At 44.3% G+C, this 15421-nt stretch overlaps 1 protein-coding gene across 8 annotated transcripts in view; it reads right to left on the bottom strand.

Annotated features, from left to right (window-relative positions):
• The window catches only part of SLC25A26 (solute carrier family 25 member 26), a 90772-nt gene extending 84003 nt beyond the window's left edge, over positions 1–6769 (bottom strand). For 7 of the 8 annotated variants that reach the window (XM_054216498.1, XM_054216499.1, XM_054216500.1 and 4 more), the window contains exons 1-3: positions 6567–6769; positions 4456–4612; positions 2678–2787 (exon numbers count right to left, since the gene is read on the bottom strand). In XM_054216498.1, the coding sequence (XP_054072473.1) occupies positions 2678–2787; positions 4456–4612; positions 6567–6599 (300 nt within the window). In that variant the 5' untranslated portion in view covers positions 6600–6769. The remainder of the gene's footprint in view (positions 1–2677; positions 2788–4455; positions 4613–6566) is intronic. The other variant, XM_054216501.1, reaches the window with a different exon arrangement.
• Positions 6770–15421: the final 8652 nt, after the last annotated feature.

Below are 15421 nucleotides of genomic sequence, written 5' to 3'. Positions count from 1 at the left end.
AAGTGTATCAATATTCCATGACATATCAGGCAAACAAGGAATTTAAGGGCTATGCATTACCATAGTGAAGAAGTTCTTGCTGATTTCTAACAGGCTTTATAGAATTTCCATGGAAATAAGTTCTGTGCATTGCCTTAAGTTAGAAGTCATAACCTGACAGCACAGGCTCTAATCGAGATGAAAAAGAATCCACCTGGGGCAGCAAAACAAACATATCCCACCCAGCCCTAAACCTATCACCTTCTATCTACTCCTGCCTATAACCACTACCAGTGGTTAGTAAGTGCTCAATTCACCCATCTTCATGCACTTGGTACGTTAAATTAAGTTCCCTGGCTAAGTCCCATTCAATCTAATCAGTATCATCTTCACAGAGAATAAAAATTACTTGGGAATCAAAGCTGAAACCACAGAGAGCAGAGAGAGCTGAACTGCTTCCCGTGGGAAGTAGCTAGGTATGATGCTATAATAGCACGGCACCTGGTGCTAAGCTAGAATAGCACAGATCCCTCTGCACTGCTGGTAGCTTGGGATCAACCTACTGGTAAGCTAAGCCACCACGGGGAGTATAAGTACACAGCTATCTGTAATGGAAAGAAAGAAGCCAGCGTCACAAGAGAAGAAAAAACTCAGTTAATAAAAGTAGAATATGGAACCACAGACACAATACACTTTTCTGCCTCACATCATGGGCTAAGTTTAAGTTGCAAAAAAGCCAGAAAATCTAGTTTTGTACTGCCCATTTCCCTCCCCCAAACTGGTGGGGACACGGCAATTTGCACCCCCATTTCATCACTGCAGTGCCAGGAAACAGTGTGACAAGAGCAGGAGAAAGGAGGTGGATAGCGCTGGCAGGAACAGCAATGGACTGTTTATGCCTAAACACTCAGCCCCAAAAACTGGCAAGACACCATGCCAACTCTGCAGTTAAAAACAAGAGGAGAATCTGGGGAAAGAAGGATTTTGCTGAACCTGGAATATATTTGATTCAGCTAAGCCAAAGCAACCTTGCTCTTTTTCTTTATAAATAGCCTCAGAAATAGTGTTTAAAACCAAAATATTAGAGCTTCTAATATAAAGCGTGCAGATAAAGCATCTTCAATATTTACCTATAGGCAAATATGTCATGGTTTGATCACATAAGAAGTGTTGTCTTTCAATACTTGCTACAGACTATTTGCACAGGAAGTTCCTGTTACGGATTGTCATGTACGATCTCTTGCCAGAACTAAACTTCCATCTCTGTGGATCTATGGGTTGCCCAGTCATCCTGGCATTGCATGGTGGCAATGAAATTAATTTTATGATCTTAAAATGGAACATAAAGTCACTTTCAAATACAGCCTTGACATTTCCTTAGTAGTGAAAACTTCTCCTCTCTCTCAAAAAAAGAGATTTCTAAGGAGTGGTCTGGGACTGGGAAACAGCCTAGGCAGATCTCTCTCTGTCTACCAGATTGGAAAGTCACAAGGGCAAGAGGTATTTTGTTACTTACAATTCATTTATAACTTACAATACAATACAAACAAACAAAAACACACCCATCCACACACACAATTAATTTCTGCAAAGTCCATGCTGTTAATAACGCAAGGGCAACCTAGGCACCAAAATAAGAGAGGCTTCTCTTGTCACCTTCCTTAATGATCATCTAAAGTGTTCAACACATTTTGGTCCCAATTATTCTGGGTATTGTACAAACCTAGGCAAAACAAGCCTTTACTTACAGTCCCAGAACCTGCTATAAACAAAATAATGTATTTAATGGATAAGAAACACAGCAACTTTTACAAAAAGTGGGGGGAACAGCTTTCAAAAAGCTTGTATATAGATATTATTTTTATTATTCACATGTATCTTTATCCTGTAATAAGCTGACCAATACACTAACTAAGGGCTGCAGCTATCAGAAAGACTATGTGAGAAGCTGTCACTAAAATATACAGATGTCCATCCCAAGGGAAAAAGCTTCATTAGATTACCCATGACACTTTCCACTGACACAGGCTTCACCATGAAAGCACTTCACATGATTTGGTGAGAGAAGTTACACAGCCACCAGTTGCCCTATCCTGTCACTTCACTTTGTACATCCACTAGGAGAGTCTGTTTATAAAGACGGTAAAATATTTTGGTAAATGGTGTTGACTGAATGTGAATGCAACGAGGGAAGGAGAGAGAGATAAATATCAATTAGTTAATACTGGTTCTTACATGTCAAGGTGCATGTGTTTCAGATGATGGCACCGACCTACTTTACATATAACATCATTGTCTTAGGGCTATTTTTAAAGTAAAAAAACCTTTCCATGACTACCCCACATGAAGCTGAAAGGCTGTAAAAGCCTTTCTTGAATGTTAACATTGACGCACAACTACTAAAATATAAAGGTGTATTCACATTTTGGAACAATGCACAGTTCCACTATCCACTAACTTAGCAAGTTCAGCCAATAGGCCTACTAAGAATTGTCACTAACTCGTTCATTCGCTTTGAAACAATCCTTACAAGTGCCAACACATCCTTAAAAAATAAGTAATATTTTTGTAAGAACTGTCACAAGTACAAAGACAGTCAACACTCAAAAAAGTAAGATATGACACCAAACCTGAGTTTTCATAATTGAATGGTTTCCTCTCCTCCCACAGACACACAATATATGAATTTCTTTCTTACCACTTCCCCAAGGGAGGCAGCCACCATGTGTGCTGCTGGAGTCAAGTAAGATGTAGAGCCATGGTACAGCATGGATTTCACATTCTCATAGGTGATAAAAAACGCAGCAGCTGAAATTAAAGAATAAATGTAGTCATTTAACTGTTCTTCCATTACAGAACTAGCACAAAAACATTTAGAGGTGAATTTTGTCATCTATTATTTTACATCTGTAGTTGAAAACAGGGTATTTTTGCTCCAAAACAGTATCAACACAATCTGTGGGATTATTCCTTCAAAAGTTCATGCTCTTGGCTATCACTGGCAAACCTCCCATTAATATCAAAGGTGTCAGGACTTAAGGCCATTTTTAGTACCAAGACAAGGAAAGATGTATTAATTAGTCATGAATGTCCGGTAGGTTTTGAAAAAAATGGCATCTTCCATATTCATAGATAGGAATAGTAGAGAGGAGACTGGCTGAGTTGTATGGAAGGTCTTTTTTTTTTCCCCCCAAACAAACAAAAACACACCAAAAACCCCACCCAACCACCAAACAAAACACCCAACCAAAAAAAACCCAAACCAAATCAGCTGATTAACTGTAAAGAAAAAAAAAAGACAACCAGCACCCAAAAATCATCAAGGTACTTAATGTAAGTCTGCTACCCTGCAATGTGCAAAACTGTTTTAGTAGCAGTTATTAATAATTTATTCCTAGCCATTATCAGTATATTTGGCACTTTAGCTCCACAAAAAGGTTATTCCAAGCTTCTGAAGGACTCATAAAAGTGCTGCCCAGTGAACAAGAAACATACAAAACTAAGCTGAGCATAGCAACATGAGCTGTGTTTATTCACTGCAAGTCAACTACAAAGGCACTTGCACCTTAAGGGTTACTCCTTCTCCTAAAGATAATTTCAGTTCTCAGTCATACGTTGGAAAGATAAAACCACATTTCAGATTTTGAAGATGTAAATCCTGAAAAAAATGACATGTCTTGCGGGGGAACAGATTTTAATTGTAAAGAAGGGCTATGTGAACTGCCTTCTGTTAATCAAAAGATGCTTATCACCTCAAAAGGAGATAACAGAGCAGACAAGATAAAGAACTGAATTTTTTTTATATCATCTTATGAAGGACATCAAACATCTGAAGGTGTCAGTGGATTTGTCAGCAAAGTTCTCCTAACATTTACTACTGACAACATAGCTTGCTACTTTTTTTCCCTCCCTACAAAGATAAAATGGACAAAGGCATTAGGAATTTTAGATGCCTTTTCTCTGCAGGGACTACAAGCATTTACTTTTTTAAAGTTTCAGTTTCAAAAGTATTCCTGATGCCTTCTGATTTTAAGTGTTATAGTTGTTTCCAGGGATAAAAAGACAGGCATAGCAGGGCAATTAACTCCAGTGCTCAAGCACTTTGAATTTTGATTAATTTCCAATGCCGTGAAAGACTAGGTCATTAACAAAAGTGTCCAGGGCAAGCAAGACTCGAGCTCTCTTTGGAAATGCTTTGGGGTGCCCGTGTAAGTAAAGGACAGGCTTAGAAGACATATCCAGGAATGCTTCCAATGAGCAAGGGTTGCTTTTCAGAGTAAACATGCAGCAGCCTTCATTCCAGGCTTGCTCAAAGAGTTTGTTTAATATGGTACGGTTCTAGAAACTGCTCTTCAGAGCTGGACATAGACTCACAGAATCCAGTCACCTACAGGAGAGGAAGCCACAGACACGAACGTCCTATACTACGTAAGTTCTCACTTAAAGACGACAAAGCACAATACAAAGAAAGTTTACCATTTGGAAAGGATCCTATAGCAGTGGAAGGAACACCAGCATAGATGCCACGAAAACCACCAGCCTTCCTAAATCCCTGGGGACTCTGCAGTCTTGTTTTTACAGTATCCAGGGGAAAAAGGATCAAGTCAACACAGACGCCAGCAACACCACCAGCCTTCAAGACAAAACCGTGGAGTAAAGTGCATTAATATCCATAGGGGTGAAGCCGTGGTGCTTACTTGAGCAATTGAGGCATGCCTAAACCAAAGCACTACTGACTGTATCCTTTCTGAGGTCAAATTATAAACTGGTACTTACACAGACCCCAATAGCTTTTACTGCTATAAGAAGGAAGCTTCAACAAAAGTAATAGATATTACAACTTCTAAACCATTTTTAAGGTATTTTGAAAACAATCGCAGTGTTTTGAGTACAAGCCAAGCAATGCAACACTTACCCACTACACACAAAAGCAAGACAGTGAATGTCACTTGTCAAGACGACATAGCACAGAATGACCAACACCTCTAGGAAGTTGTGTGATAAGATCAGGGAAAGACAGAAGCAATTCTGCTTCCCCTGTAAGCATCTCTAGAAAGCACATTCACATTTTCCTGGCAAACATCTTCATTTAAAGTGTTACCCCCCTATTTCCTTTGTTGAACAAAGTCTAAAATAAAACTGCTTTATTTTCTTTTGCTGAGAATATCCTATAGGAAAAAAAAATCATATTAAATAAAGATGTTTTCAAAGTCATAAGGAAAAGGGGAAGGTTTAGTTGAAAGCCATTTCAACTAAAGCGCAATCTTTTTCCAGTGTCTATGTTTCCAGATTACCTCATTTTTTAAAAAAAGTTTCCACAGGACATGGCAGATCTGTAGAAATTAATTACTTGTCAAAAACAGGGAGGAAGAGAATGAAATAAATAGAACATTTCATTTCAAAACAAAAGAAAAAGAAAAAATATCAATAGTTAGCATTAATCCATTATGAAACATGATTTAGATGCACTGCTGTTCAGAACAGAAAACAATTTGAAGTCTATCTCATATAGAGCACCACACAAGAAACAGCTGAACAGATTTTTAACTCCGCTTGAAAACAAGTCACATGTGTTACTCTTTTTTTTTTCAGGGCCAAGAGAGGATTCAGAGAGGTGTTCACTATCTACTACTAAAGTTTTAATCAATAAGTTAATTACTCTTTTAATCTATTTGGCTATTTTGCATGTATTGATTTTTCGTCACTCTTTTTCATCAAAATTCTTATCTACTGAAAATAACATTGATCAGATTTAATCTATCCATCTGTTAAAACATGAATCAAAAGTTACTAATTGCTTCTTTAGTTTTCAAAGTTCTGTATCTTAAATGTCTTTTAAATTCATGAAGCAGCTAATAGAGCACCTGCCAGAGGGTGACAATACCTGAGCGCTTATGCCATCTGCAGAAAACAGTAATGACTTTTTGATAATAAGACAACTAAAATGCACCTTTCCCCCCACCTTTTGGTGATAGTAGCATTATTTTAAGTCGAAGAGCTGAAAAACCTTTACCAGGAGTTGGACATGCCCGTTAAACTTAACTCCATCAAAACGCTAAACCAAACCAGGACTTAATTCAAACGCATTGAACCATGACCTTGCGGCTGGCAGCTGAGTGCCCTTGGAGTATTTGGGCAGGGAGCTGAACTCTCCAGCAGGCGCAGGCCCGCAGCTCTCCTCACCCTACCCCTGGCCAGCGAGTCCATGATTTTCCACATGGAACTGAGAGCGAGTGCTAGGTATTTCCAAGATGGTCGCTAGCTATGGAGACTGGGGGCTTTACCCACCGTGGGAGTGCACGTTAAAAAGTAACTTATAGGGCGAGAAACGCTGTGCAAAGTACAGGTTTCGCAGTGCGCACACCCAGCAGCAAGGGCCGGGCCCGGGGAGACCCGCAGCGCTGCCGGGCTGCCGCCAGGCTCACGGCCCCGACAGCCCCTCATGAGCGGCTGTGGAAGCCAGGGGGAGAGGAACCGAGACGCACTCCGCCACCCCTCAGCGCGGCACCGGCCTCGGGCCTGCGGGGCCGGTAGCCGAGGCCGCCTCGTCGCCTTGGCAACGGGCAGGCCCGGGCCCGCTCACTCACCGCCAAGGCCGCCCAGGACTCCCGCGCCTCCATGCAGGGGTGGCGATACGGGGTGGCTACAGGACACGGCGCAGCCCGGGTTCCCCCCACCACCGGACGGGACTAGACCCCCCGCTCTAGCCGTGCCCCCGGCGTGCACATGGGCGCAGCCATGTTGCTGCCCCTGACCCGCGGTCAGGCGGGAGCGCGCCGCCACTGCGCCTGTGCAAGGCTGCTGCGCATGCGCACGGCCGGCGGCGGCGCCGCTGCCCCGAGCCCCGCTGCCCGCAGAGGGCCCTCAGCCCCGCACTAGGGTGTTAGCACCTCACATTACCACTAAATATTAATTAGTTCTTACTTAATAGTGATTTGTGGTACGCTGGCAGCCGTGCCGCTCCAGAAAAGGGTGGAAGAGGCACTTCCCGTTGCTCCCAGCTGTGGCAGGGCTCAGGTGCCCCCAAGGTGCTGGTGGCTGCTGTGGTTCCTTCCAGCTGTGGCTACCATCCAGTCAGAAAGAAAAACCTAAGCCCTCTGGAAAAAAAAAAGGCATTTTGAGGGGGAAACGTTTCTGAGGTCACCTGGGGCTTTTTCCTCAGTTCATGACTGCAGCAGAGACACCTGATGGATGGTGCTGCTGACGCCGGCCTGCACAGACTCCATGGGCCATCCCTGCAAATAGCTGATCAGAGCAATGTGCAGGGGAACCAATGAATCCTCCTGGCCAGGGTCCTCTCTCCTGCCAGTTTCCGGGAAGCGTGTTCACTCTCCCTGTAAGGGAAAATGTCATTTTTCATTCCTATCTCATGAGCCTCCCACTAGATCAGGTTGGTCAAACCCCCATCCAGCCTGGCCTTGAACACCTCCGGGGATGGGGCAGCCACAGCTTCTCTGGGCAACCTGGGCCAGGGGCTCACCGCCCTCACAGGAAATAATAATTTCTTCCTAATGGCTAATCTAAATCTACCCTCTTTCAGTCTCTGATAAAGAGTTTCTCCCCCTCTTTCCTGTAGGCCCCTTTAAGTACCTGAAGGTGCTACGAGGCCTCCCCGGAGCCTTCTCCAGGCTTTGTGTTTGTGTCCCTGAGGCTTCTACCGCTCTCCACAAAGGACATTCAAATCCACAGTGGTTTCAAAAGTTGCAAAGAGGATTTTGGCACAGAGTCCTCACATAATCCTTACCCAGCTGGAAACCACACTTGAAATTACAGGAAATACGATTCTAAGGGAGGGAGAAGGGGCAAATGTTGGAGAGCACTCTAGTGCAAGCAGAGCCGGAAAATTGGCAGGCTTCGATTCAACATTTCCTTGGCTGCAAATGCATCACTTGGGAAGACTTTGGATATAGCAGCAGAGGATGTGACGGTGCCTCACACTCTTAGCATCACTAACTGCCTTCTGGCAGCTCAGCTCTTCATCAAACTGCTAAGGGTGTTAGCGGGTGGGAAGCATCAGGCTGTCCTGTCCAGTAATGTCTGCCCTCAGCAGCGCAGTGATTGACATCAACGTGGAGTTGCCAACTCCAGAAAATTTATTACAGCTCTCCTGCAACGCTGTGATTTTTTTCTGAACTGCCTCAGTCCCCAGACACAGGTGGTGTTAAAGCAGTCTTCATTTAATTTAGTCTTCATTTTCATTTGAGTGAAAAGCTCAAAGCTCTGCAGGCAAAAATAGAAAGAAACTGAATGTATTATATTTCTCAACCTCCTTTGATTTTTAAGGCAGCTCCTTGGTTTTCTAGTCCTAACTTACTTTTATGATAATCTGGTGGGTTATCAGTACTTTATTTTAATTTAGGCTTTGTTGTGTTTATCAAGGACCACTTCTTAGTTTCATATCAGGACATGATCAAACAAGTGGACTTCTTTGACATTACTTGCACACCTGTCCCCAGTATGGCTGTCTGACCACCTTACCTCCACAGCCCACAATGTGTGTGAAGCCTGAGGCAGGCCAGTTTGCTGTCCTAGGAATTAATTCCTGAAAACTTTGGTTCTGATTCCTGGAAGAAGCAGGAGCCACAGTTACATATTTCAGCAGTACTATAGTGAAGACTGAACTGTGAGCAGTTATTATAGTAACACCCAGCAGAGTACCTGGCTTTCTGAAAGAACCACGCTATTTAGACAGAAATAAAAATGACCTGAAATCTACCATTTCCAGCTAGTGTTTTGGTAAGTGGCTAAATAAACACAAAAGCTGAAAGTTCCTCAGTTTCCAAGTCCACATCTGTCATCAAATTAGGTACTTTGGAGCAATATTGAGGGAAAAATCAGACATCTGCAGTAAATGAAGCATGCTTTTAGAGTTACTACTATCCCCATACAACCCACTGATGGCAGCACTTAAAATGAGACCTTATTCCCCACACGTGCCCAGGAGGTCTCTTCATGTAAACGTTCTTGGGATCATAGCAAGCATTTTTCACATTGTTCAGCGCAAAGCTTTCAGATACACTCTGTGGCAGTGACTCTTTTATTTATCACCTTCTGTCAGAAGAACTGCTGCTGCATTAGAGAGGTCATAACCTCCTATTCTTTCAAGCCACTGTCCTGTCTTAAATGAACAAGTTCTGCTTAGTGCCACAGGCCAAACATTAATCTTTGTGCTAAGTCCTTCAATGGACTCCCCCTGAGCTTGCAGAGTAAGTTGAGTGAAGAGAGAGATCCATTTTCTCGTGTCTTTTCTTCCTTGGGAGGAAACGCCATGGGTGCTTCCCAGCATCTCCACTGCAAGGGAAGAATATGGGCTGAGCAGAAAAACCCTGCACAGGCAAAGGAAGCATCTGACTGCAGCTGAACGATGGATGTTTGTGGTCCCATACCTTTGCTTAACCCTGGTTTCAGCTTATTCATGATCCTGTATGTTCTCCCAAGCCTGCTTCCAGCTGTGGCTGAAGCTCAGGGGCTGGAGGGTGAGCTGGGGAGACTGAGGAGCAGCCACATGGTGCTTTTTCCAGGCATTGCAGGTGCAATACCCTGTAGCAGAGGAGAGAATAGACAGTTGTGTCTGTGCTGCTGCTAGTACTAACTCTGCCGGCATCGGAGCGGCTTTGTGGCCACTGGGTTTTCACTCGACCCCTCCTTTCATCTCCTTTTTTGTTCCCTGCTCCTTGCTTTTTCTGCCCTTCTCTGCCCATGGCCACAGGCTGGTAAGACTGCTTTTAAAAATGACCATTATGCCTACAGCACCTCACCTGCTTCCCTCAGCCTTTGCAACACATAAAAGCCTTGGCAAGAGATAAAAAGCATTTTAATTACAGTGTAAAGAACACATTGCATCTATGGATGCACTGATTGGGATATGAGCTGCTAACAACATAGTAATCCTCTAGCTTATACTCCGCAAAAAAGAGAGATCATAGGGAACAAATATCGGCCACATCACCTTTGTCATAGAATCATAGAATACCAGGTTGGAAGGGACCTCAAGGATCATCTGGCTCAACCTCTCCTGACAAAGCACAGTCTAGACAAGATGGCCCAGCACCCTGTCCAGCTGAATCTTAAAAGCATGAATAATGGGGAATCCACCACTTCCCTGGGGAGATTATTCCAATGCTGATTGTTCTCATTGTGGAAAATTTTCCTCTTGTGTCCCATCGGAATCTCCCCAGGAGTAACTTGTACCCATTACCCCTCGTCTTTTCCATGTGACTCCCTGTAAAAAGGGATTCTCCATCTTTTTTGTAGCCACCCTTTAAATACTGGAACATGGTGATAAGGTCTCCCCTAAGCCTCTTTTCTCAAGGCTGGACAAACCCCATTCTCTCAGCCTTTCCTCATACGTCAGGCTTCCCAGTCCTTTGGTCATCTTAGTGGCCCTTCTCTGGACCCTCTCCAGCTTGTCCACAGCTTTTTTTTGTATAGCGGGGATCAAAACTGAACACAGTATTCCAGGACTACTTAAGCACTATTTTGAATAGATTTCACATTATTAATCACTCCACTTGTACAAAAATGCCTGTATGCGTATACGTATGCATGTCTATATGCTTGTTCGCATGTATTTTCCTCCACAGTCTCTAGCTCCTATAGGACGTCTGACACCAGCAGCAGAAGATATATTGATCTGGTCATAACATATTAAGGCTGCTCAAGAGCAGATGTTAAAAACAGACTTCTTGGCATATATCAGCCCCTGGCGGTATCAGTCGCACACATGTTCTAGTTTATTTATTAAAGCAATTGCTCTCCTCATTCTGTTTATTATCTTTCTCCTGGGTAATTCAGGCACGTCAGAGCCAACCCCTTCCAGTCAGTCAGCCCTTCTTGGATCATCGGTTGAGCTTCAGCTCGGACAACACCCTGCAACTCTTCCTTCCTGAGAAACCGGGCCCGTCCCACTGTTCTTAAAAGCAGATGGAAATTTATCAGCTGCAAAAATTTATCCTGGCATAAATATAGTGAAAATACAGACTCGGGGATCCCTTTAATTTGATACTAAGCAGGTACATAATGGGGCCAGGGAGGCCATCTGGAGGGGGAATTTCAATGATATGGCCCCATACAACACCCCAGAGGCTGTGATGCACCACAGGAGCACAGTGTGGTGGAGGAGGCCTGTTAATTCAGAGATTAGGAGGACAACATAACCTTTTGGCCATCAAAAACTTGTTTGCCCCATTTTATTACAATTGGCTGCAGAACTGTGAAATTAATGGACGAGCAAAGGGCCTTTCCTGAGACCATGTCAGTGCATAGGAGAGTGGTGCGCCTCCACACACTGGAAAGGTATGACACTGGTCCTTCTCCAGGAAACGGTGTTGTCACCAGCCTCCTTAAACACCTGATGTGCGCACACTAAGGTGAGGGCTCCTGCCGTACTCTTGCAGAAGCACAGGTTTTTATTGTGCAGTTTATTTCTGCCAGGGGTAGGGCAGCAGTGCTCTTATCCACAGCTTCAGCGCAGTAAAATCCAAGAGGCTGCCTGACACCAAGTGGCCAGAGGCTCTTGCACAAGAAAGCAGAGTCACATGCCCAGTACTTACCCCAAGAATTGGTACTTACCCCCAGCAGCTACCCCATTGCCTGTTGCCCCATAGCCCCTCTGCATGCCCAGTACCCGTGCTGCAGACCTCTGCCCACTTCCCTGGCTGTTGCCTGTGTGCTTCTGGAGCTGCATCCTTCAGAAAAATGAAAATGAATTTAATATTATCCAAACACCTAGCCAGCAGTGGACAGCTGGACCTGGATGGGCAGCAGTTTTTCCAGCCTCTCCTCATTTTGTCAGTCTCACTTTTGCTGCCTTAATATTCCTGCAAACTACAGGGAAGGCTGGTTTAATGTGTATTTTAGATCATTTTTTGCCACTCAGACACCATAAGCTCCCCCTCATGCTTACAGTAGCAGTCCCTGTTCTTAAGAAATCTGGCAGGTTTTAGAAATTTTGCTGAAATACTAATTGCAGTAAATTTTTATGGAAACAGATGGGGGAACCAGACAGCCAGAGATTTAATAACTCCTTTGAATACTTAGCAACAGAAACACTAGTCCTCAAATTCATTAAGAAAAAAAAAAAATGATTAATGAAGATGTAGATTTTGCATAATGATAGAAAGCCTTAAACTGTACAACTTTCTGATGATCCTCATTTATTCAGCCTTATTGGCTGCCTGGACAATTGAAGATGAATGGTCTGGGAAAGACAGAAAACATGCATTTTAACTACTGGGTAAAATAAATGAAATAACGATCCAGTGGCAATGTAATGACCTTTTCCATACGAACACGTCTTCCAGAGACTCTCTGCAGTTAGTCTTACAGCACAGCTGAGTTAATCCAATATTTCCATTTAGCACATACGAGAAATGGAGGAAAATCTTAATTATGCCTGCATTTGTGGTTACAGTCCAAACCCCTGACACTGGAATCACTCACATCTGTTCTCAGCTCATTTTGCAGGCTGATGCAATGACTTAGTTGACTCAGGAAGCAGAGTCAAGAAAAAGTTTGCAACAGGATGGCCCTAAGCTGCCCAGACAGTTGTGTGTTACCAAATGGTCCCAGAGGAGCATCCCTAACATTCCCACAGAGCAGCTGGAACTGGGACACCGGGGTTCCTTTGGCCACCAAATTGCTTCAGTCATTCTCCTGGTGATGTAGTGCCTTCCTCTGTTTAAAAAAGAGAGGATTAATAGACCTTGGTCTCTTCCAAAGGCTGCAGCCAATGTTAATGAAACACGGGGTGGGTTGTCCCATCCTAGGAGAAGGAGTGGGCGCAACATTAGTCCTGGACCCACTGTCCCTCCCCTTCCAAACAGTATGGACCAGCAGGAGACCAAGGCCATCCTGGTGGAGGCCCAGCATGACCCCTCAGGCTATTTTGCTACACGTTTGTTAGGAAAGACTCAATTCAAATTGGATTTCCTTGAATTTCATGGTTTTGGAGAGCTGGACATTGACCACTCCCTGTTCTATGGGGGTGGATAGATCCTCCATCCCTATGCTGTGGCTCATACCCTGGCTCCTGGGAGAGGTGTGTGGCTCTGGCTCAAGGATGACCCTCACCTCCACTACTCAGCCTCCTGGCAGAAATAAAATGCAATTGTTCCTGTACAGACAAGGAGAAATATTTTAGAAAATCAGTTCATTGCCAGCTGTTTGCTCGGCTCCGAGTTTTTATCAGCTAAATTCCTTTACTAGCTTGCAGGGAGCATGGCTGATGGGAAGTGCTTGCAATGACATATAGAGCAGCCACCACGGCTGAAATGACCCACCTATTGGGAGATGCTGCTGAAGAAAGGAGCTTAAGGGTTTATTTGAACAGCTAAACTTTGGAATGTAAACTACAGCTATTTTTTAAACATAAACTGTAAAAGCTTGACTTAAAAAAATGTGCTGTGTGCTTGGTGCTGTGAACTTGAAACAAGTCATTTTTAGTATCATTTAATTCAGGGAAAAGTCTTTCTCAATCTGTTTTGGCTACTCAGAGGAGGACAAAGAAACAAAAGTACATGGATGACAGTGCCACTTGATGGGGAGGAGAGGGCTGAAGGGAGTACAGACTCTCATAAGGACCAACTGTCTGGGGCACATGTTACTTGCCCCAAAATGCCTGCGCATCCCTTTTTGCCACCACTCCTCACTGCTGCCTACGCCTTGTAAGACCACATGAAGTCCTGCTTCATTTTCCCCTTCTGAAGGCCAGGGCCAGCAGTGGAGTGGATGGAGGTGACTGCTCCATGGAGAGTGCCATCCCTAAATCCAAAACATACAGGGTGTGTGCGCTGCCCTGTCCCTAAGGAGGAGGTCAGCAGTGAGGGAGGAAGGCTGCCTAACCTCAGTCTTCCTTTTCCATTTTCTAGTAACTGAGTCACCAATTGCAAATCAAACCCCCAGCAATGTCCCTGGAGGTAAGTGAAACAGCAGCTCCAGAAGAGCAGGGAATGGGGTTTTGTCCACACCCAGCTGCATTCAGCAGGTTGTCCATACACCGCAGAGGTCTGCTCACTTCTATGGGTGAGTGGCTTTGACAGCTTGGTAGCTCCACTACCTCTTTCTAGAAGACTCACCATGTCTCCAGCAAGCCAAGGTCTCTGAGGGGACACATGTAGCTCTTCCACCAGCTGAGGATCCATCAGCCAGCATTGCCCAGCTGAACTGTCAGTGCCCTGCAGACTCAGCTCTCCTTCTGGCTGCTGTGCTGCGGCTTGTCACCTTAGCTGTCAACATGCTGCTGTTGCTGACAAAGAGACAAAAGTAGCTGGGTTACTCAGGGACTGGGTATTTCACAGGGCTGTGGTTGCTTGAGGTTTTCAGCCAGCAGCACCAGCAGAGTGGTCTGTCAGAAGACAAACAGGGTTGTGGATAGCCGGTTTAAAAACACAAAAGCTGTAAAAACTGCACTGAAAGGGGTTGGAAAGCTCCACATAAACGTGTTGAGGGACTTGGTGCCCTTGTACTGCTGTTGGATGCTCACCTGAAGTCCTAGTCCAGCACAGATTATACCTTAACTTGGACAAGTTCAAACCCCATCTGTGTGCAACGCTTGATTTTTGGATTATGATCAAGCACAAGAGGTGGCTAAAACATTTGTATGAATACAAGGGGGTACCTGGCTGGCACATGTATATTGCTACAGTCTGTCTTCCCAGTGGGCCCTGGAGACACAGCAAACCAGATGAAAAGCTGTTCATCTGATGATTCAAGTGAATTCAGCTGTGAATCGTCAAGATGCAGTACTGCAGTGAGGCTGTGGTTAGCTGCAGTATGTGTCACTCTGCTGTTCTAAAGGTTTGATTTTCTTTCTGGCATTTTAATACAACACACCTGATGCATGTTGATAGAACAAGAGGGAATGGGTTCCAGCTGCAACAGGGTAGGTTTAGGCTGGACATTAGGAAAAAATTCTTCACAGAAAGAGTGGTCAGACACTGGAATAGGCTGCCCAGGGAGGTGGTGGAGTCACCATCCCTGGATGTGTTTAAGACTCATTTAGATGTGGTGTTAAGGGATACAGTGTAAGGGAGAACTTTGTAGAGTGGAGATGATGGTTGGACTCGATGATCCCAAGGGTCTTTTCCAACCTAAATGATTCTATGATTTGTGGGCCTAAACATTGGCCTAAGGCATTAATAGTCAAACAAGGCTGGGATTACAGTGATACAAAAGTGCAATAAAACGGGATCTTGGGAATCTCAGTAGTCCCTAAAAGTTTTCACTTTCATGAATCCTGTTGACTGCAGAGACTTAACCTTCTTGGGCATTTTAGACTATTCCTAGAGGCATCTATGTGCATCTCTGTGCACCCAGAGCCCTGGACTGTTGCTGTAACAGCCACTGAATCCAGCAACCAAGTCCAAGTCCAACAGTCAGGATGCGATTTGCCATCGCAAAAAGGTGTCCTTTTATCCCAATAGCACATGACGCCCCTGGACAG

Source organism: Rissa tridactyla, chromosome 10 (genome assembly GCF_028500815.1).
Source record: "Rissa tridactyla isolate bRisTri1 chromosome 10, bRisTri1.patW.cur.20221130, whole genome shotgun sequence".
Lineage (NCBI taxonomy): Eukaryota > Metazoa > Chordata > Aves > Charadriiformes > Laridae > Rissa > Rissa tridactyla.
Note: the sequence above shows the minus strand (reverse complement) of the source record. Positions and strands in the feature narration are given on the sequence as shown.